This window comes from Arachis hypogaea, chromosome 2 (genome assembly GCF_003086295.3).
Source record: "Arachis hypogaea cultivar Tifrunner chromosome 2, arahy.Tifrunner.gnm2.J5K5, whole genome shotgun sequence".
Lineage (NCBI taxonomy): Eukaryota > Viridiplantae > Streptophyta > Magnoliopsida > Fabales > Fabaceae > Arachis > Arachis hypogaea.
The window spans coordinates 102,157,812-102,180,989 of NC_092037.1; the positions used below are offsets into that span (position 1 = coordinate 102,157,812).

Below are 23,178 nucleotides of genomic sequence, written 5' to 3' on the forward strand. Positions count from 1 at the left end.
GACAGTGATAACGATGATTATTTTGGAGTAAAATTAGAAAATAATTTATTCACTAATTGTTAAAAAGATAATAGTATGGATAAAATTAAAATTTATTTTAAAATAAAAAATAAAGTTGAATAGAAATAATAAAACACACTTTATCTTAAATTTTTTTACACAAGAGCCTTTTATTTAGGTTTACGTAAATTTTATAGGTTTTTTAATTCCCCTTATGTTAAAGATTTTTTTTCCATATTATAAAATTATTTGACTAAAAAATTTAAGGCAATAAAAAAATACATAATAATTATATAGCTATTGCTCTCTTTTTTTTTTTATTATTTTATTTTTTTGTTTGTAGCTATCACTTATCAGTCTTAATAATTTTGTCTAGGCCTGAAAATGATAGATAGTAAAATTATATTTTTCATGTGTTAAATAGGTCCAATGGGCTAAGCACTTCAATAATTTGTAATATTCAAGAGTTATTCAAGAGCTTTCATTTAAGACCCAATGAAAATATCTTTTATTAAAAAAAAATAAAAATAAAATATTGAAACAAATATATTTTTCGACCCAAATCAATACCAAAAAAAAAAAACGACCCAAAAAGCAAAATATTTTATTTGAAGGAAAAAAAATGATACTAACAATATAACCCATAATTAGTTAAAATACAAAATACACATTAAACAAATATGAAATAACACATGCAAATATAAAAATATAACAAATTTAGTTTCGAATTTTTTGTATGCAAAATGAATTTTTGATAACATATAATCTTTCTTAATTTTCACTACAATTTTCATTTTGAAGTAAATTGTTCATGGACCAGCAAACCTCAACTAATGCAATGCATAAACTGAAACAATCCCAAAATAGCTTACAATATTTCATTATCATCACCCTAATTTCCAACTCAAGAAAACCTTTGAAGTTTCCAACAAATACTATAAAATCATAAGTAGAGGCCTCAACCCTGTTTTTAATTACTCACAATAAATCTATATTATGATTCAAACTCCTGTTCTTAGATTCACTCAATCACCTGCAAACACAAGAAAGAAAAAAAAATATAATCAAATATTGGAAAGATTAGTAACCAAACTTTGCTTTAAATCATTCAATACTCAATGTTTTTATGGGTGACGATCTTCTCATGTTTAAAACAAACGATGAGAGAATCGAAATCCATGCACTAGTCTTATTCCAAGAGTTCATCGGTTAACTCAAAAATAAAATATTATTATTAGACCAAAAATAAGCAATTAATCTTTTATTTTTCTATTTATCAGATAATGTTATGTTGATATTAGAGATATTTTCTGAGCTGAAAACTCTTAGGTAGTGTTTGGTGGAGAGACAGAGATGGAAAGACTGAGACTGAAAGACAAAGACTAAGAGACAGGGATCGAAATAAATCTCATTATTTTGTTTGGTGCAAAATGAGAGACAGAAATTGAAATAAGAATGAAACTCTAATTTAATTTGCATAAAGGGTAAAATTGAAATTAATTAATTGAAATAAAAGTATTTTAGGTATAAAATATTATTAAAGTTTTAGTCTTCATCTCTAAAAATTTTAGTCCCCTGTGTCCCTATTTTTTAGAGGTACTGAAATACTGAAATTTTAGAGACAGAGACAGAAATTTTTGTACCAGTCTCTGAACTAACAAACACAATACTAAATCTCAGTTTTTCAGTCTCTGTCTCAGTACCTCAAAACAAACGCCGTAAAGAACTATTTTAAGTAGTACGTAGTAGCAAACTCTTGAGATGAATTAAGTATAAGAAAATTCTCACCATTAATTAGGATTTGCTTGTGAGATAGGCCTTGCCTCTATCGGTGTGTTTGAACCGCCTGCAATCGGCGCAGCCACTACAAGCTGACTTGTAGTGTGTTCATGGCCGCCGCGCTTCTTTCTAGGGGTTTTGCTAACACGTGTCCTGAAGCTCCCTAGTACAAGCTGAAAACCATTGCTAAAGTTAACTCTTTATAGTGGTAAAAAAAGATATAGGACATTAATAGTCTTATGAAAAATAGGGTCAGCTACATAGATCAGATAACATTCTACCGTAGAAAACTATGTCTACAACAATCAAGTTATAAAAGTTATTTTTTTCGACTATGTTATATATATACTAAAATCAGTTATCACTGTAAAATACACTATAATAATATAAATTATTTTTTAGGGTTATAATGTGTAAAAAAAAATTAAAATTTGTCAAAAAAACAAATTTTGACACTATTTTAACTATGAAAATATGTTAATAAAAGTTTTGTCAAAAATAGTATTTTTAACATATAAGCGATTGTGAAAAAAATTTAAATCTTATTTTGATAAATAATGACTGTAAAAAATAATTTGTTAGAAAATTTTGAGAACATATTTTCTGTGATACTTATTAATTGTCAAAAATACTATTTATTTTGACACTTATTGACTATAAAATATTCTCAACAAAAAATTTTAACAAAGAATGAGATGTGATCTTGAAACTAAAGAATAAATTGAGATTTTGAAGATAAAGAATGAGTAGTATAATCCTAAACTGAGAGCAGTGTGATGTCAAAATTAACAGAGTCCAAAGAAGAAAAAAAATAGTAGAGTAAATTGAAAACAAATGAGTGTCAAAATTGAGGAGTAATTTTCTACGGTCAAATTTTTCGTCAAGAAAATATAGAAAATTTGACATTTGTGATATTTGTCAAAAATATATATTAATTTTGACATTTAATTATGGTGTTAAAAAATAAAGTGTCAAAATAACTCTATTTTCTTGTAGTAATATATATTGAAATATAAATATATATTAAAAATAAATTAAACTACACATCTATTTATACATAGATACATTGGTAGCTGATTTTAGTATACGAATAGTATTTTTTATTATTTTTTTTTATTTGAACTACGGAAGAGATTCAAAGAGCTTGGCTTTACAGCTTAGAAGATAAAGAACACATTAAAGAAAGTATCATACTTGAATGGGGCCAGCAGCAGTTAGCACACCAGCAATGCCACCGCCGAAAACATGGCCGTTAGGATTGACTAGCATGATACTCAGTCCACCATTCCTGCTTCTCATCCCACAACTCTCTATAGGTGTGTATGATCCAGATAAACGTAAAATCTCATATCGACCCTGATAAAAAATGAAAATGTAAATTAATAAGATAAGATCATGAATCCTGAATTTCAAATAATGAACGTACATTAACCATTTGATTTTTTAAAATTAGTAAAAATTATTTGACTCTTTTTCAATCTTTTATTCTTTATTCATATAAAAGTGAGTAATTCAGATAAAAAATTATCTAAAATTAAATTAAGAAATTGTTCTAATCTCTTTTTATATCTCTCTTTCTATAAGACATTTAGAGGTATTATATTTGTAGCATTAGTAATATAATGTGATGTTTGATTTAGAACCCATAATTTAATCATAATTATGACCGAAAATTATGTTAAAGGTTAAATAATAGTGAGCTTATTTACAAATATTTTTAAAGATGTTAACTAAAGTAGTAGTGTTTTTTTTTGTCATGTATTAGTTAAATACTACAATGCAATATTTTAATTGGTAATTTCTGTAAATTCTTTAAGTATTTATTTGAAGGTTTAGTTTTTAGGTATCGGCGAAAAAAAAAATTAAATTTGTTTACTTTTAAAATATTAAATGAATAACATAAGATCAAAAATTTTGAATTCTAAATAATGAGCATACATCTACTATTTATGTCTCACACAAACAAAACTACAATATAATATTTTTAAGCAGATTTAATTTTTGAAAACTAGTAAAAATTATTTGATTCTTTCTCAATCTTTTATTCTTCATTCATAGCAAATTCATAGAAGAGTGAGTAATAATTCAGATAAAAAGTATTCCAAAATCAAAATAAAAAATTGTTCTAGCTAGTCTTTCCTTGTGTCTCTCTATCTGTCATACATTTAGTGGCATTATATTTGTGGCACTAGTAATAATGTGATATTTGATTTGGAACCCATTATTTAATTATAATTATGACTGAAAATTATGATAACGGTTGAATTTATTTATAACTATTCTAAAAGATGTTGACCAAAGTACTAGTGTTTTTTCTGTATTTAAATGTATTAGTTAAACACTATAGTACAATATTTTAATTAGTCATTTCTGTGATGTCTTTAAGTATTTATTTGACGGTGCAATTTTTAGACACGTTTATAGTCGAAAAAAAGATTAAATTTATTGACTATTAAAATGCTAAATGAATAAGGCAAGAGATACCAATGAAAGTAAAAAAAAAAATTGACCTAAAATTATTGAAGAATCTAAAAAGTCAATTATCATAGCAATTGCATTTGTACCAAATACTTATGTCACACAAGAAAAGGTTCATAACATCGAAAACAAGTCTACAATCTTTAGGCACCTCTATCGGCAAAAAATGCTTGAATTTGTTGACTTTTAAAATAGTAAATGAATAAGATAAGAGATATTGATGAAAGTTTAAAAAAAAGGTCTAAAGCTATTGAAAAATCTAGAAGATTAATTACCATAGCTATTGCATTTGTACCAAACACTTATGTTACACAGGAAAAAGCTCACAAAAGCAAAAAAAACAAGTCTAAAATCTTTAGGTGTGTTTATTGACAGAAAAAAAAATGAATTTGTGGAATTTTAAAATGTTAAATGACTAAAATATGAGATACTGATGAAAGTTAAAAAAGGAAAGTCTAAAATTATTGAAGAATTTAGAAGATTAATTACTATAGCAATTGTATTTGTACCAAACGCTTATGTCACATGAAAAAATTCACAATAGCAAAAAATAAGTTTACAATCTTTAGGCACGTTTATCGAAAAAAAGATCAAATTTGTTAACTTTTAAAATGTTAAATGAATACGATATGACTAAAAAATTTGAATTCTAAATAATGAACATACATTGACCATTTGTTTCTGATACAAATAGCACTACACTATAATTTTCTTAGGCAAATTTAACTTTTGAAAACTAGTAAAAATTATTTGATTCTTCTCAATCTTTTATTCCTCTTTTCATAGCTAATTCATAGAAGAGTGAGTAATAATTCAGATGAAAAGTGCTTCAAAATCAAAATAAGAAATTGTTCTAATCTCTCTCTATGTCTCTTTTTCTATAAGAGATTTAGTGATATTACATTTGTAGCACTAGTAATAATATGATATTTGATTTGGAATACATCATTTAACCATAATTATGACTGAAAATTATTATAGAAGATGAATAATGAGGAGTTTATGTACAAGTATTCTAAAAGATGTTATTAAAGTAGTAGTGCTTTTTCTGTGTTTGAATGTATCAGTGAAACACTAAATACAATATTTTAATTAGTAGTTTCTATGAAGTCTTTAAGTATTTATTTGAAGGTTCAATTTTTAGATGCGTTTATCGGTGGAAAAGAAGATTGAATTTATTGACTTTTAAAATGTGAAATGAATAAAATAAGACCAATATATTTGAATTCTATCTAATGAACATACATTGACCATTTATTCTTGATACAAATAACACCACAATATAATTATTAGGCAACTTTAACTTTTGAAAACTAGTAAAAATTATTTGATTCCTTCTCAATCTTTTGTTTTTCATTAGTAGAAAATTCATAGAAGAGTGAGTAATAATTTAGATTAAAAGTGCTCCAAAATCAAAATAAAAAATTGTTATAATCTCTCTCTGTATGTCTCTCTTTCAATAAGATATTCAGTGGCACTATATTTGTGGCACTAGTAATAATGTCATATTTGATCTGGAATCTATCATCTAACCATAATTATGACTGGAAGTTATGATAGATATTGAATAAAAATGAGCTTGTTTACAAGTATTCTAAAAGATGTTAACTATAGTAGTAGTGTTTTCTTTTTTTTTTTGTGTTTGAGAGAATTAGTTAAACACTACAATACAATGTTTTAATTGGTAGTTTCTGCAAAGTCTTTAACTATTTATTTGAAGGTTCAATTTTTAGGCATGTTTAACGGTTGAAAAAAGATTAAATTTATTGACTTTTAAAATGTTAAGTGAATAAGATAAGATTAGGAATCCTAAATTATAAATACTGATATCTAAATGATGAACATACAATCACCATTTATTTCTGATACAAATAGCTCTACAATATTATTTTTTTTAGGTGAAGTTAACTTTTGAAAATTTGTAAAAATTATTTGACTCTTTCTCATTCTTTTATTCTTCATTCATAGCAGATTCATAGAAAAGTGAGTAATAATTCAGATGAAAAGTGCTTCCAAATTAAAATAAGAAATTGTTTTTATCTCTCTATGTCTCTCTTTCTATATAAGACCTTTAAAGAATTATATTTATATCAGTAATAAAAATATCATATTTGATTCAGAACCCATCATTTAATCATAATTATGACTGAAAATTATGATAGTGGTCGAGTTTATTTACAAATATTCCAAAATATGTTGACAAAGTAGTAGGATTTTTTTTGTGTGTGTTTGAGTGTATTAGTGAAACACTACAGTAAAACGTTTTGATTGGTCGTTTCTATGATGTCTTTAAATATTTATTTGATGGTGCAATTTTTAGGCGTGTTTATAGGCAAAAAAAAGATTGAATTTGGTCACTTTTAAAATTTTAAATGAATAAGACATGAGATATTTATGAAAGAAAAAAAATTGGCCTAAAACTATTGAAGAATCTAGAAGATCAACTACCATAGCAATTGCATTTGTACCAAACACTTTTGTCATAGAAGAAAAAGTTCACAACAGCAGAAAGTAAGTCTACAATCTTTAAGTGCCCTTATCGGCCAAAAAAAGATTGAGTTTATTGACTTTTAAAATGGTAAATGAATAAGAGATACTTATGAAAGTTAAAAAAATGGTCTAAAATTATTGAAGAATATAGCAGATTAATTACCATTGCAATTGCATTTGTACCACTTATGTCACCATAGGAAAATGTTTACAAGAGCAGAAAACAAGTTTACTCGACAGAAAAAAGAATGAATTTGTGGAATTTTAAAGTGTTAAATAAATAAGATATGAGATATCGATGAAAGTTAAAAAAAGGGGTCTAAAATTATTGAAGAATCTAGAAGATTAATTACCATAGCAATTACATTTGTACCAAACATTTATATCACACGGGAAAAAAGTTCACAACAATAGAAAACAAGTCTATAATCTTTAGGCGTGTTTATCAGCAAAAAACAAAAGATTGAATTTGTTAACTTTTAAAATGTTAAATGAATAAGATAGGACCAAAAATTTTGAATTCTAAATAATGAACATACATTGACCATTTGTTCCTGATACAAATAGCACTATAATATAATATTTTTAGGCGAATTTAACTTTTGAAAACTAATAAAAATTATTTGTTCCTTCTCAATCTTTTATTCTTCATTCATAGCAAATACATAGAAGAGTAAGTAATAATTCGGATGAAAAGTGCTCCAAAATCAAAATAAGAAATTGTTCTACTCTATGTTTATGTCTCTCTTGCTATAAGATATTTAGTGGCATTATATTTGTGGCACTAGTACTAATGTCATATTTGATTTGGAACCCATCATTTAACCATAATGATGACTAAAAGTTATGATAGAGATTGAATAACAAGGAATTTATTTACAAGTATATATTCTAAAAGATGTTAACTATAGTAATAGTGTTTTTCCTATTTGAGTGTATTAGTTAAACACTATAATACAATATTTTAGTTGGCAGTTTTTGTGAACTCTTTAAGTATTTATTTGAAGGTTCAATTTTCAGGTGTATTTATTGGCGGAAAAAAGATTAAATTTGTTGACTTTTAAAATGTCAAATGAATAAGATATGACTAGAAATCCTGAATTCTAAGTACTGATCTCTAAATAATGAACATATATTGACCATTTATTTCTGATACAAATACTTTTTTAGGCAAAGTTATCTTTTGAAAACTAGTAAAAATTATTTGACTCGTTCTCATTCTCTTATTCTTCATTCATAGTAGATTTTTAGAAGAGTGAGTAATAATTCAGATGAAAAATGTTCCAAAATTAAAATAAGAAATTCTTCTTATCTTTCTTTATGTCTATCTTTCTATTAGACCTTTAGAGAATTATATTTGTGGCAGTAGTAACAATGTCATATTTGATTTGGAACTCATCATTTAATCATAATTATTATTGAAAATTATGATAGTGGTTGAGTTAATTTACAACTATTCTAAAAGATGTTGACCAAAGTAGTAGTGTTTTATTTATGTGTTTGAGTGTATTAGTTAAACAGTACAATACAACATTTTAATGGTTGTTTCTGTGATGTCTTTAAGTATTTATTTGATGGTGAAATTTTTAGGCGCATTTATAGGCGGAAAATAATTGAATTTATTGACTTGTAAAATTTTAAATGAATAAGACATGAGATACCGATGAAAGTAAAAAAATAAAATAATTGGCCTAAAATTATTGAAGAATCTAGAAGATCAATTACCGTAGCAATTGTATTTGTACCAAACACTTATGTCACACACGAAAAGTTCACAACAGCAGAAAACAAGTCTACAATCTTTAGGCACGTTTATCGGCCAAAAAAAAGGTTGAATTTGTTGACTTTTAAAATGGTAAATGAATAAGATAAGAGATACTGATGAAAGTTAAAAAAAAAAGGCTAAAATTATTAAAGAATCTAGAAGATTAATTACGATAGCATTGTATTTGTACCAAACACTTATGTTACACAAGAAAAAATTCACAAAAGTAGAAAATAAGCCTACAATCTTTAGACACATTTATTGACAGAAAAGAGAATAAATTTGTGAAATTTTAAAATGTTAAATGAATAAGATATGAGTTACTGATGAAAGTTAAAAAAAATGTCTAAAATTATTAAAGAATCTAGAAGATTAATTACCATAGTAATTGCATTTGTACCAAATACTTATGCCACACAGGAAAAAGTTCACAACAAAAAACAAGTCTACAATTTTTAGGCGCGTTTATCAGCAAAAAATAAAAGATTGAATTCGTTAACTTTTAAAATGTTAAATGAATAAGATAGGACCAAAAATTTTGAATTCTAAATAATGAACATACATTGACCATTTGTTCCTAATACAAATAGCACTACAATATAATTTTTTAAGCGAATTTAACTTTGGAAAACTAGTTTGCCTCTTTCTCATTCTCTTATTCTTCATTTATCGCAGATTTTTAGAAGAGTGAGTAATAATTTAGATGAAAAGGGTTCCAAAATTAAAATAAGAAATTCTTCTTATCTCTCTTTATGCCTATCTTTCTATAAGACCTTTAGAGAATTATATTTGTGGCAGTAGTAACAATGTCATATTTGATTTGAAACTCATCATTTAATCATAATTATTACTAAAAATTATGATAGCGGTTGAGTTAATTTATAACTATTCTAAAAGATGTTGACCAAAGTAGTAGTGTTTTATTTATGTGTTTGAGTGTATTAATTAAACAATACAGTATAACATTTTAATTGGCTATTTCTATGATGTCTTTAAGTATTTATTTGATGGTGAAATTTTTAGGCGCATTTATAGGCGGAAAAAAATTGGATTTATTGACTTGTAAAATTTTAAATGAATAAGACATGAGATATGATGAAAGTAAAAAAAATAATTGGCCTAAAATTATTGAAGAATCTAAAAGATCAATTACCGTAACAATTGTATTTGTACCAAACACTTATGTCACACACGAAAAGTTTACAACAGAAGAAAACAAGTCTACAATCTTTAGGCGCGTTTATCAACGAAAAAAAAGGTTGAATTTGTTGACTTTTAAAATGGTAAATGAATAAGATAAGAGATACTAATAAAAGTTAAAAAAAGGTATAAAATTATTGAAGAATCTAAAAGATTAATTACCATAGTTATTGTATTTGTACCAAACACTTATGTTACACAGGAAAAAGTTCACAAAAGCAGAAAATAAGTCTACAATCTTTAGACACATTTATTGACAGAATTTTTTTTTGTGAAATTTTAAGATGTTAAATGAATAAGATATGAGATACTGATGAAAATTAATAAAAATGTCTAAAATTTTTGAAGAATCTATAAGATTAATTACCATAGTAATTGCATTTTTACCAAATACTCATGTCACACAGGAAAAGGTTCATAACAGCAAAAAATAAGCATACAATCTTTAGGCGTGTCTATCAGTAGAAAATAAAAGATTGAATTCGTTAACTTTTAAAACGTTAAATGAATAAGATAGGATCAGAAATTTTGATTTCTAAATAATGAACATACATTGACCATTTGTTCCTGATACAAAATAGCACTACAATATAATTTTTTTAGGCGAATTTAACTTTGGAAAACTAGTAAAAACCATTTTATTCCTTCTCAATCTTTTATTCTTCCTTTCATAGCTAATTCATAGAAGAGTGAGTAATAATTCAAATATAAAGTGCTCCAAAATCAAAATAAGAAATTGTTTTAATCTTTCTATGTCTCTCTTTTTATAACATGTTTAGTGGCATTGTATTTGTGGTACTAGTAATAATGTGATATTTGATATGAAACCCACCATTTAACCATAATTATGACCGAAAATTATTATAGAGATTGAAGAATAAGGAGCTTATTTACAATTATTCTAAAAGATGTTAACTAAAGTAGTTGTATTTTTTCTGTGTTTGAGTGTATCAGTGAAATACTACAATACGACGTTTTAATTGGTAGTTTCTGTAAAGTCTTTAAGTATTTATTTAAAGGTTTAAGTTTTTTGGCGCGTTTATCGGCGGAAAAAAAATTGAATTTATTGACTTTTAAAATGTGTGAATAGATAAGACAAACAATTTTGAATTCTAACTAATGAACATACGTTGACCATTTATTCTTGATACAAATAGTATCACAATATAATATTTTTAGGCGAATTTAACATTTCAAAATTAGTAAAAATTATTTGATTCCTTCTAAATCTTTTATTCTTCATTTGTAGAAAATTCATAGAAGAGTGACAAATAATTCGAATTAAAAATGCTCCAAAATCAAAATAAAAAATTGTTTTAATCTCTCTCTTTGTTTTTCTTTCTATAAGATATTTAGTGGCATTATATTTGTGGCACTAGTAATAATGTCATATTTGACTCAGAACCCATCATTTAATCATAACTTTGACTGAAAATTATGATAGAAATTGAATAACAACTAGCTTATTTACAAGTATTCTAAAAGATATTAACTATAGTAGTAGTGTTTTTTCTGTGTTTGAGTGTATTAATAAAACACTATAATACAATGTTTTAATTGGCAGATTCTGTGAAGTCTTTAAGTATTTATTTAACGGTACAATTTTTAGGCGTGTTTATCGCTGGAAAAAAAGATTAAATTTGTTGACTTTTAAAATGTTAAATAAATAGGATTTGACCAAGAATCCTGAATCTAAGTACTTATCTTTAAATAATGAACATACATTGACCATTTATTTCTGATACAAACAGCACTACAATATATATATTTTTAGGCAAAGTTAACTTTTGAAAATTAGTAAAAATTATTTGACTCTTTCTCATTCTTTTATTTTTCATTCATAGCAGATTCATAGAAGAGTGAGTAATAATTTATATGAAAAGTGCTCCCAAATTAAAATAAGAATTTCTTATATATATATATATATATATATATATATATATATATATATCTTTCTACAAGACCTTTATGCAGCGTTTGTTTTGTGATACATGTCTATCAAAATATAGACATGGTGGTATATGTCTGTCATTTAGTTCAGAAGACACAAATTTTCGATGGACATGGTGGTACACAAGGCACTGTTTGGTTGATGTCTGTGTATGTCAAAGATAGAGACACATAGGACGTGTTCTTTGTTTGGTATGTGAGACACAAAACTAAGAGAGACACAGTGACACAGAGATACTCACAAAAAACATGTATTTTGTGTCTTTCCAATTAGCTGAGACATTAATTTTTAGTTTGAGACACTGAAATTTTTACCATTTTATCCATTCAACCTAATTTTCTTTTCTTCAACCATTCTTCATTTCCTCTCTTTGTAGCCTCCATACTCTCTGCCCATTGTTGTTGCCCGATTTGGGCTTCGACGTCGTTGCTTCCATCCTCTCTCTGATGACGTTGTTCGTCTTCTGTCTTCTCCTTTCAGGCGGCATCACAACAAAGAAGAAGGTTTTTCTGCTTCACCCTTAGATCAGCATCAACAGCGACTGCCGTAACGAGAAGACGCTCTCTCCCCCGTTCGCATTTCATTCTTCCTCTCTTTGGCAGCGGGCTATAGATCTATAGCGGAAGCAATCACATATCTCATTATAGATATGATATTTTCTCGCTGGCCTCATCCTCCTTCCACCTTTCCTCATTTTCATCTTCTTTTCATTTTTCTTTATCTCTTTCTTTTCTTTCATATACTTTGTTGCTTGTTCTACCTCAGATTCAATTTGTATTTGTTTCAATTTTTTTAAATAAAAATTTTGAATCTGTTTGTATTATTCAATTAGGATGATATTGAAGGACTTTTGTTTATTTTCTAAATATCAAATTTTGAATTGAATTTTATTTGTGGTGTTCTTTGTCGTGGATGGGGTGATAGCTAATTCTTTATTCAGATTTATGGAGATTTGTGTATTATGCTGATTTTTAGCAATTTTGGGTTAGTTTTTATGCTTATGGGGTTGATTTTCTTTTGGATGAAGAATTACAAAAAAAAAAAAACTGTGTTGGTTTTGAAGATGGTGATGGCATGGTAAATTGTGATGATTTTGAAGGAGAGTGAAAAGGCATAAGTAGTCATGGTGGTGATACAGGAATGAATTGGGTAAAATTGACTTTTTAGTAGAATTATGAGTTGTGTGTTCTGTACATGTCTTAATTATCAAATAGAATGCAAAACTAATATCTTTTTGTGTCTATGTACTCTTGTGTATTTGTGTCAATGTCTTCATAATTTTAAGATATGAACCAAACACAGCCCAAGAGCACACAAAATACATGTCTATCTTTAGTGTCTCTCCTTTTATCTTAAGACACAAAATTTTTCACTTTTGTCCCTTCATTTTTTATTAAATTATAATTTTATCCTTATGGTAACCTTAACCCTAATCTTCTTATTCCTTCTCACCTTTCCCTTTTTTTCTGATCTGTTCCACCGTCACCTTCCTTCTTCCTCCTTCCTCCTCCTTCTTCCTTCCCTTATCTGCCTTACCCACTGTCTGCCTCCTTCACACATTGCGACACCGCCCTCCTCCTTCTTCCTCTTCTCCCACTCTTCCTTCCTCCTTTTCTCCCCCTGTCTTTCCTCCTATTTCATTCCCTTCCAGTTTCTCATTTTCAGAGCCTCATCTTCTCCATCTCTCCTTCTTCCAAATCAAAATTCTCTGTCGCAGCCATTGTCATCGTAATTGCTATTCACTATTGCGTCTGCCCTTATTTCCAAATTCGTCGTTGTCTCTACTTCAAGTCGTGATTGTCATCATTTTTGGCGTTGCTAGTTTTTGGATATGTTTTTCTCCCTCTCTTTCTCTGAATCTGCTCTCTTTCATGCAATCACCTTCTTCTACCTCCAGATCCATTTCCACTATGTCTATTGCATTCGAGTTCTCTATTTTTTTAATTTTTTATTTATTATTTATTTATTTAAATTTTAATTAATATTTGTTAGATCTGATGATGATATTTTGTCTAATTGAATTTGTTGATTAGTTTAAGAGTTATAAATGGTGGTAGAAAAGTGGTATTGATAGTGGTAGAAAAGAAGATGTGATAATGGTGGTAGTGGTTTCATAATAGTGAGGACAATATTGACATTTATATTTTATTATTTGTTTGTGTACGTAGTTACCAAACAAATTGAAAAAATTGTGTCTCATTATATTTATGTCTTCAGTGTCTGTATTTTTGTGTCTCTGTCTCAATCCATACATCAACCAAATGTAGTCTTATAAAATTATATTTGTGGCACTAGTCATAATGTAATTTTTTACCAAAAATTTTATGTAATAATGTAATTATATTTGTCTTTAAGTAGTTATTTGATGGTGCAATTTTTAGACGCGTTTATAGGAAAAAAAAGATTGGATTTATTGACTTTTAAAATGTTAAATGAATAAGACAAGAGATACCGATGAAAGTAAAAAAAATGGCCTAAAATTATTGAAGAATTTAGAAGATCAATTACCATCGTATTTGCAATTATATCAAACACTTATGTCACATAAGAAAAAGCTCTCAACAACAGAAAACAAGTCTATAATTTTTAGGTGCGCTTATCGGCGGAAAAATTTTTTTGAATTGCTTGACTTTTAAAATGTTAAATGAATAAGATAAGAGATACTGATGAAAGTAAAAAAAAAGGCCTAAAATTATTGAAGAATCTAGAAGATCAATTACTATAGTAATTGCATTTGTACCAAACACTTATGTCACACAAAAAAAAATCACAATAGCAGAAAAAGTCTACAATCTTTAGGCGTGTTTATCGACGAAAAAAATGATTGAATTTGTTGACTTTTAAAATGTTAAATGAATAAGATAAGAGATACTGATGAAAATATAAAAAAATGGTCTAAAATTATTGAACAATCTAGAAGATTAATTACCATACTAATTGCATTTGTACCAAACACCTTTGACATAGGAAAAAGTTCACAATAGGAGAAAACAAGTCTACAATCTTAAGGCGTGTTTATTGGCAGAAAAAAGATTAAATTTGTTGACTTTTAAAATATTAAATGAATAAGATAAGAGATATTGATGAATGTTAAAAAAATGGTCTAAAATTATTGAAAAATGTGGAAGATTAATTACCATAACAATTATATTTCTACCAAACACTTATGTCACATAGAAAAAAGTTTACAAAAGCAGAAAATAAGTCTACAATCTTTAGACATATTTATCAGCAGAAAACAATGAATTTGTTAACTTTTAAAATATTAAATGAATAAAATATAAAATATTGATGAAAGTTAAAAAATGGTCTAAAATTATTGAAGAATCTAGAAGATTAATTACGATAACAATTGCATTTGTACCAAACACTTATGTCACACAGAAAAAATTTCACAAAAGCAGAAAACAAGTTTACAACTTTAAGCGCGTTTATCGGCGGAAAAAACGAATGAATTCGTTGACTTTTAAAATGGTAAATGAATAAGGCGTTTGTGTTACTAAGTTCTAATCAAATTTCAATACTCAAAGCTATAAAATCACTTCCTCGTGCAATCAAAATTCAGTTCAATTAGTCCACTAAAGTAATTTTTGTTACAGCACCATCAATCTTATCAACAACAATAACAAGAATCATAGTATCATGTAATAAATCAACATTCAAAAAGGAAAAAATATATAACAGAAAAGATAACATTGCATTGAAAGAGCTTTTATCAAACAGATCAGATTCATACCTCATAAGTCCACAAACCACCAGAAGAACCAGAACGGTCTAAGGTAACACTAGAGATTGCTCCATTGGCAGAAAGAACACAAATTCCTCCTGGATACTTTTCGACGAATGACATGATCTTTGCAGCAACATCCTGCAAAGCATCAAAGTATGATCTCTATCTAGATTACAAAATGACAGATACTTTAAATTTGTTCAAGAAATGCAGCATAATAGTACTGAGAGTCTGAGATTTTATACATTACCTCTCCAGCATGAAGATTCACCACATGTGGTGTAAAGCCTACACCATCCAAATTTGCAACCTCACCTTCACAGATTATAGAGAGAGAAAAAAATTATCAATACATATGTATGTGCTATATCCAAAAAGTACCATATATCAATTCAACTAAAAATTTCACAACCAAAATTTGAAACAAAGTAACACACACATACACATTTCTAGCAACGAAATTCAAGAAAATGTTTATATACAAACTGCCAACTCTAGATTATTTTCCAAAAAGAGTAAAGTTCATGTCTTTTTCATCAATCATGAGCACCAACTTAAGAAATGCACAATTTTTCTTTATCCAACAAAACAAATGATTCAAGAAACAATAACAGAAATAATTTAACATCCATGCAGTAACAACAGATACTCCTGCATTTTTTTTCCTTGAGCAAACAAAAAGAACCAATTTTGCAAGCTTCAAAAAAGGATTTCAAAAACCACTCATTATTTGTTCAAAGACAGAAGTCTCATTCACTATCACATTATTTCTCTCAACAAAATTGTTTCAAAAAAGGAATAGAATTTTGTGGGTGTTTTGTTATAATAGAAAAAGATCATGCATTTTCTCAGCAACCAAACATGTCATTATCAAATAGCAACCAAAACACTCACCAAAATGAGACTGTTGTGGTGATGCAAATGCCATTGATTCTGCATTTGGAGGACATGTCAACCCCATGATCCCATTTGGGTCATACTTCCTTGGCCTTCCTCTCTTCTTCTTCAGCTTCTTATTCTCTAAGCTCCCACTTGTTGTAGCCATTGTTGCTACTGCTATTGGTTGTGGTGGTGGTAGTGGTGGTGGTGGTGTAGCTCCAGCATTGGTTTCCACTTTCATGCTCATCATAGCAAGTTCTTGAGCTTGTTTTGGTGATGAAAGGGATGCCATTGATGCAAAAACAGAGGTGCTTAGAGTTTCTGCCATGGAAATTTTGGTTTTTTGGAAAGATAATGAAACACAAAAAGAGAAGAGAAGAGAGAAAATGTGAATGGAGTTTGAAGAATAGAATGGAGAGTGAGTATTCAATAGCAATGGCGCCAGAAAGAAGAAGGAAGAAAGGAATAGAAAATGGGATGGTGTTGTAGCAATTTTCTATCATCCTTTTTATAGTGTTATATTTTATTTTAAAAATGCTATTTGTACACCAAAATCAGTCACTAAAATCAGTCATAAATGTATTTGTGTATAAATATATGTGTGGTTTAATTTATTTTCAATGTATATTTATATTTTAGCATGTATTTTATACTGGTGACTGACTTTGATAGCTGATTTTAGTATACACTTAACATAACTCATTTTATTTACTTTAATTTTTGGAATTTAATGCCTGCTTTTCTTTTTAAAATAGTGTTATATTTTATTTACTTTAATTTTTGGAATTTAATGCCTGCTTTTCTTTTTAAAGTAGTAATATTTTTTCCTTTGGTTGAGTATATTAGTTAAACATTATAATTAATCAATTTATGTTGGTCGAGTGATTAACTTATTCATTCATTTATCTTATCTAAGTGTTAGGAGTTTAAATCCTGACTCGTATATACTGTAACCTATTGGCCAATGATAAATCCTTAAATAAAGTTTAGATCCATGACATTAGTTAATGAGAGTTTATTGACTCTTAAAATATTAAATGAATAAGATAAGAGATAATTTTTATGAAGTCTTTTTAAAAAGTTAACTAGTATAATTCAACGTTTTAATTGATAATGTTTATGAAATCTTTAAGTATTTATTTTAAAATATAATTTATAAGCATATTTATTAGCGAAAAAAATGAGAGTTGGTTGACTTTTAAAATATTAAATGAATAAAATAAGAGATAATTTTTATGAAGTTTTTAAGTATTTATTTCAAAATTCAATTTATAACCATGTTTTTCGGCGAAAAAAATGAGAATTTGTTTACTCTTAAAATATTAAAGGTATAAAATAAGAGATTTAGGACCTTGAATAATAAATGTGCTTTGTTGGTGGTGAAGGATTGCTTTGTTCATCCTGTCGGACTAAGAAATATTATGGACAACTAAAAAAAAGTAAACACTACAAATCTACAATTTAATGTTTTGATTGATAGCTTTTATGACGTCTTTAAGTATTAATTTAAAAATTCAATTTATAAGCGCATTTATCAGCGAAAAAAATGGGAGTTTATTGACTCTTAAAATGTTAAATGAATAAAATAAGAGATAATTTTTATGAAGTCTTTTAAGTATTTATTTCAAAATTTAATTTAAAACCATGTTTTTCGGTAAAAAGAATTAGAGTTTGGTGACTCTTAAAATATTAAATGAATAAAATAAGAGATTTAGAACCTTGAATAATAAATGTGCATTCTAGGTTGTAAAGGATTGCTTTGTTCATATTGTCGGGTTAAGAAATATCGTGGACAAAAAAAATTAAATAGTATAATTCAACGTTTTAATTGATAATATTTATCAAATCTTTAAGCATTTATTTCAAAATACAATTTATAAGCATGTTTATCAGTGGAAAAAAATGAGAGTTTGTTTACTTTAAAACGGATTAATAGTCAAATTAGTCCTGGAAAAATAATGCATTCTTCAAATTCGTTTTGAAGGATTTTTTCAATCAAAGTGATCCTTCAAATACTACGAATTAATCATATATGTCCTTCAGTTATTCCACTCACAATTTTCGTCAACAATTGATGATGTGAAATATTAACTGATAGCATACATGACACATAATATATTTCAATAGACGTTAACTAAATATGTTTACAAAAATCTATTAATTTAGTCACTAGGTCATATTAGAAATAGAATTTTTGTAATTGAAGAAAATGATTAAATTAATAATTTTTTTATAAACATATTTGGTCAATATCCAATTAGACATATCAGGTATTATATATGTTATCAATTAACGTTTTACAACATCAATCTTTGAAGAAAATTGTTGATGGAGTCACTCGAGGACAAATATGATTATTTTGCAATATTTGAAGTACCAATTTGATTGAAAAAATCTTTCAGTGATGAATTTAAAAAATGTCTTATTTTTTAGGGACTAATTTGACTATTAACCCACTCTTAGAATGTTAAATGGATAAAATAAGAGATAGCTTCTATGAAGTCTTTAAATATTTATTTCAAAATTCAATTTATAACCATATTTTTCGGCGAGAAAAAATGAGAGTTTGTTGACTCTTAAAATGTTAAATGAATAAAATAAGAGATTTAGAATATTGAATAATAATCAAATTTTTCATACTAAGAGATATCGTGGACAACTAAAAAAAAGTTAAATACTACAATTCAATATTTTGATTGATAGTTTTTATGAAGTATTTAAGTATTAATTTAAAGATTCAATTTATAAGCGCGTTTATCAGTTATGACAAGGATCCGACTCCTCTAAAGTTATATTATCACTTTAGAGAAAAAAATACACCATTAATCACCTTTGGATTAAAATAGTGAGACTCACAAATAATAAATGTTATAAATTCAAAGGTAATTAAAGCATCACTTTATCACTTTACTAATATTATCACTTTAGAAGATCTTTTTTCTAAAAAAATGACCGTTTATTGACTCTTAAAATGTTAAATGAATAAAATATGAGATAGATTTTATGAAGTTTTTATGTATTTATTTCAAAATTCAATTTAAAACCATGTTTTTTGGCCAAAAAAGCTAAGAGTTTGGTGACTCTTAAAATATTAAATAAATAAAATAAGAGATTTAGAATCTTGAATAATAAATGTGCATTCTTGGTAGTAAAGGAATGATTAGTTCATATTGTCGGGTTAAGAGATATCGTGAACAACAAAAAAAGTTAAATAGTATAAATATATAATTCAACATTTTAAATGATAATGTTTATGAATTCTTTAAGTATTTATTTCAAAATATAATTTATAAGCATGTTTATCAGCAGAAAAAAATAGAGTTTGTTAACTTTTAAAATGTTAAATGAATAAAATAAGAGATAGTTTTTAACAAGTCTTAAGTATTTATTTCAAAATTTAATTTATAACCATGTTTTTTTTTGCGAGAAAAAACGAGAGTTTATTGACTTTTAAAATATTAAATGAATAAAATAAGAGATTTAGAACCTTGAATAATAAATGTGCGTTGTGGTTGTGAATGATTGCTTTGTTCATACCGTCGGACTAAGGTCCAGTTTGAATAAATAATTTAAATAAGTTCTTTTGGAAGAAGAGTTTAAAGCACAAGGACTTTTATTAATAACATCTTATAAATAAGTTATTTTGTGTTTCGATTTTTAGTTATAGAAGTACCTATTTAAAGTTGTATATTAAAATACAATTTTTTTACACAAAAAAATAGATATTAAAATAACAATGATGATAACAAATACTTTTCAATATTAAAGGTTTACATAACTTAATCACTAAGATTACAATCGATGAGGCAATTGATTCATTATTTGTTCTCTTATTAGTTTTATTTTTATAGCGATTCGGTTCTTCCCACGTAATATCATTAGAAATTGGTTCTTTTACATCATCTCTAACGGTGTTCTTGTATGTGGTGAATAGTAACAAAATTCTAATTCACAATAATTTTAATGGTAATGCCAAAGAAATTATTGTGTAGTTAGTATTTGCTCTTTTATTGTGTATGATAATATGGTAGGTAAAAATAAAAAATAAATATTAAATGTATGTTAATGTATATTTTGTTGCTGCTTTTTTTATTTTTTATTTTTTTACTCCTGTTAGAACTCCTTCCTCGTTTATTGGGATCAAGAACTTGCTATAACCAACTATAAAAATAATAGTAAGCTATATAAAAATAAAATCACATGTGAAAAAATAAAATTAAAACTGAGATTTCATACCAAACACAATGTAAAATAAAAATTTAATAATAAAAATAGAATGTTAAAATGATTAAAAAAATACCTAGAAGGAATATCACTACAAGAAAACCAGCTATAGCGGCAGATATTTAGTGACGGTTTTTTTCAACCGCTGCTAAATAGAAACTGCCAGCGATTCTTGTGGCGGATTTGGGAGAGGCTACCAAAAGCTCTCATTTTGCAGCAATTTTGTTGTAACTGCCGCAAAATGTCGAGTTGGCGAATATGCTTAGTTATCTTTTTTGCAGCGGTTTTCTTCCAACCACTGCAATATTATTTTTAACTTGAATTTTTTTGTTTAAACATTGCCTTGTTAAATTGATTCTAGTCCTCGCTGTTTTTTTTTTACAAAAAACATGTTTCAAACACTACAACTTAATGCATTAAATAAATTTTTGATTTTGTGTTACGAAAAAATAATTCATTAATTGAAAAAATATTTATAAATTAATAATGTACACAAATTTACGAATCAGGTTTTCTCTTATATTATCAGCGCATTTTGAGTTTGTATTCAAGCATAAATGATAAAGAAAAAATCAAGTGAACGTGTGAATTCATAAAGTCAAAACAAAGTTCAATAGAGCATAAAAATCAGAATTACTAAAGTAGACAAACAAGTATTGAGTCAAAATTTCTCATCAATATCGTATTGACCTGGCCATAAATACTTTGTCAAAAATCTACTGCAGTCACGTGATAAAGGATCTGATAAGTCATCTCCAAACCATGGCAACTTGTTCAGATCGAAGCCCCTTTTTGCAGCATGTACGTCATTTTCTCTATGTTGGGTGTATTAAAGTTTCATTGTCTTCTTTTGAAACCTTATTGAGCTCAACATTCGTGGAGATGTCATATCCACCGGAGGAGATAGCATCTAAATCGTCTTCCGAATCAGTGTATACCCCATCTAGAGTGTCATCAACTATTTCGCCTGAATATTCAGCTGACACTGAAAATATGAACATGCAACCAACAACATAAATCTACTTAAAAGAAAATGATAAATTCCAGGTCATTACCTAGTAATTAAGAAAAAAATTGCAAAATTATGGGAAAAGGACTTTAAACATTAACAAATACAAAATTAACGATTACCATCTCCTTCGTCGGTAGTTTGGACAGATTTCTTGGAAAGAAACTCTCTAATAGAACGTTCTATATACTTTAATTCCTCTTTTGAAGCAATCTCCAACTCAACAACATGCGTGTTACTAAAGCGCGTCTGCATCATAATAAAATGTATAGTTCATGGTCTTTTTTGTAAAGCATATTGTGTCTCTGTGATTCACTTTCTATGCTAGAAATTTATTTCTAACCTTTAATTCAGCAAGTATGTATTCAGAGGTCCTACCCGCTACAAATGTAACAAAAACATACCTAAATTTCTCCTCGTACATTGATCCCCATTCATGAAGTTTCTACAAATTTTAGCATGTAACAACTATCATTGGTTAAATGTTGTAAGCATATATTAACTTAAAATACTTATTATTCAAATATAGTTTAACTTAAGTTTTTAAGGGTATGGCTAATGAACAGACCTGCACAGTAACTTCGTTCGCCGTTTCCAAGTATTCATTAGAATAAGATTGTCCTGATATAGCCTCCAACCAAGACCTAACATTCAACTTACGGGACCATATGTCTCTAACAACCGTAATTGCATGTTCTAATGAAGAGAATGGAGAGGCCATAGCCATTTTGTTAGCGAATGTTGTGCCTGCACAGCATGATGAGAAATCCTCCGTTTTCATTTCTCCTGTTACAACACTAAATTATATTTACTATTTGGGCCAATGCTAACAATATTGTAATTCAACGCAATTTACTCGATACTATAATTTTCTTCATTGGAGACTAAGAACAACAACAATGATGATGCCAACAACAAAGCCTTGAAAACTGACTTTTGCTAGCAACAATCGTTGGAAGAAATGAGAAACTGATGGTATTCATGAAAGTCAACAATAAATGAAAACTTAATTCAAATACGAAAACACAGATAGTAATATAACCAGCAAACTGCGTACATCATAAACAATATTAAACTTATTAAACACACACAGATCCTCTATACATGATGTACACATTTTCCATATTTTCACAATGCCACATCATCGATGTTATCAGAAACATCTTCTATTGGGTCTTCTATATCATCATCCCTTGTCAACTGTAAATCACTGACGTCACCTGTCGCTGACATGTTCAACCCGGGCTGTGGAAAAAAGGCAGCTTCAACTTCTTCATTCTCTCCTCCCATGTCATACAAGTCTCATGGTTTTACATGAACCACTACACTCCATTCTTGATCTACTTCATCACGTACATAGTACACAAGATGAGCTTCTGATGCCAATATGTATGGTTCATCCTCTTCTCGATCACCGGTGTGAATCGGACGAGTGAAATTAACATTGGTAAGGCCCAGATGGTCTTGTTTGATACCTCTACTCGTAGTTGTATCAGCACAAATACATCTAAACAAAACCATTGTGAAACGGCAGCTGTAGTTCAATTCGATTATGTCCACAATTTTTCCATAATATGGAACACTACCAACAGCCACTCTATTGTCACGCATGCTTGCATAACTTCTTGTATTGGATGAGACATAAACTCCACTATTTTTGGTTTTTAGACCAT

The 23,178-nt window shown here is 27.6% G+C and overlaps 1 protein-coding gene across 1 annotated transcript; it reads right to left on the reverse strand.

Annotated features, from left to right (window-relative positions):
* Window positions 1–489: 489 nt before the first annotated feature.
* Window positions 490–16,739, reverse strand: LOC112758992 (AT-hook motif nuclear-localized protein 10-like). The gene is made up of 6 exons (XM_025807795.3): window positions 16,288–16,739; window positions 15,644–15,708; window positions 15,400–15,531; window positions 2,974–3,135; window positions 1,789–1,952; window positions 490–1,033 (listed from the first exon to the last, which is right to left on the reverse strand). The coding sequence occupies exons 1-5, from the start codon at window positions 16,598–16,600 to the stop codon at window positions 1,791–1,793; spliced, it is 834 nt and encodes a 277-aa protein (XP_025663580.1). The 5' UTR covers window positions 16,601–16,739; the 3' UTR covers window positions 490–1,033; window positions 1,789–1,790.
* Between the last annotated feature and the right edge of the window lie 6,439 nt (window positions 16,740–23,178).

Excerpts from the sequence above, each read along its gene's own strand:
- LOC112758992 (XM_025807795.3), bottom strand. The coding sequence starts at position 16,600 with ATGGCAGAAACTCTAAGCACCTCTGTTTTTGCATCAATGGCATCCCTT. Across the intron at positions 15,532-15,643 it reads TGAATCTTCATGCTGGAGAG|GATGTTGCTGCAAAGATCAT; the intron begins GTAATGTATAAA and ends GATGCTTTGCAG. Across the intron at positions 1,953-2,973 it reads CTGCTGCTGGCCCCATTCAA|CTTGTACTAGGGAGCTTCAG; the intron begins GTATGATACTTT and ends AATGGTTTTCAG.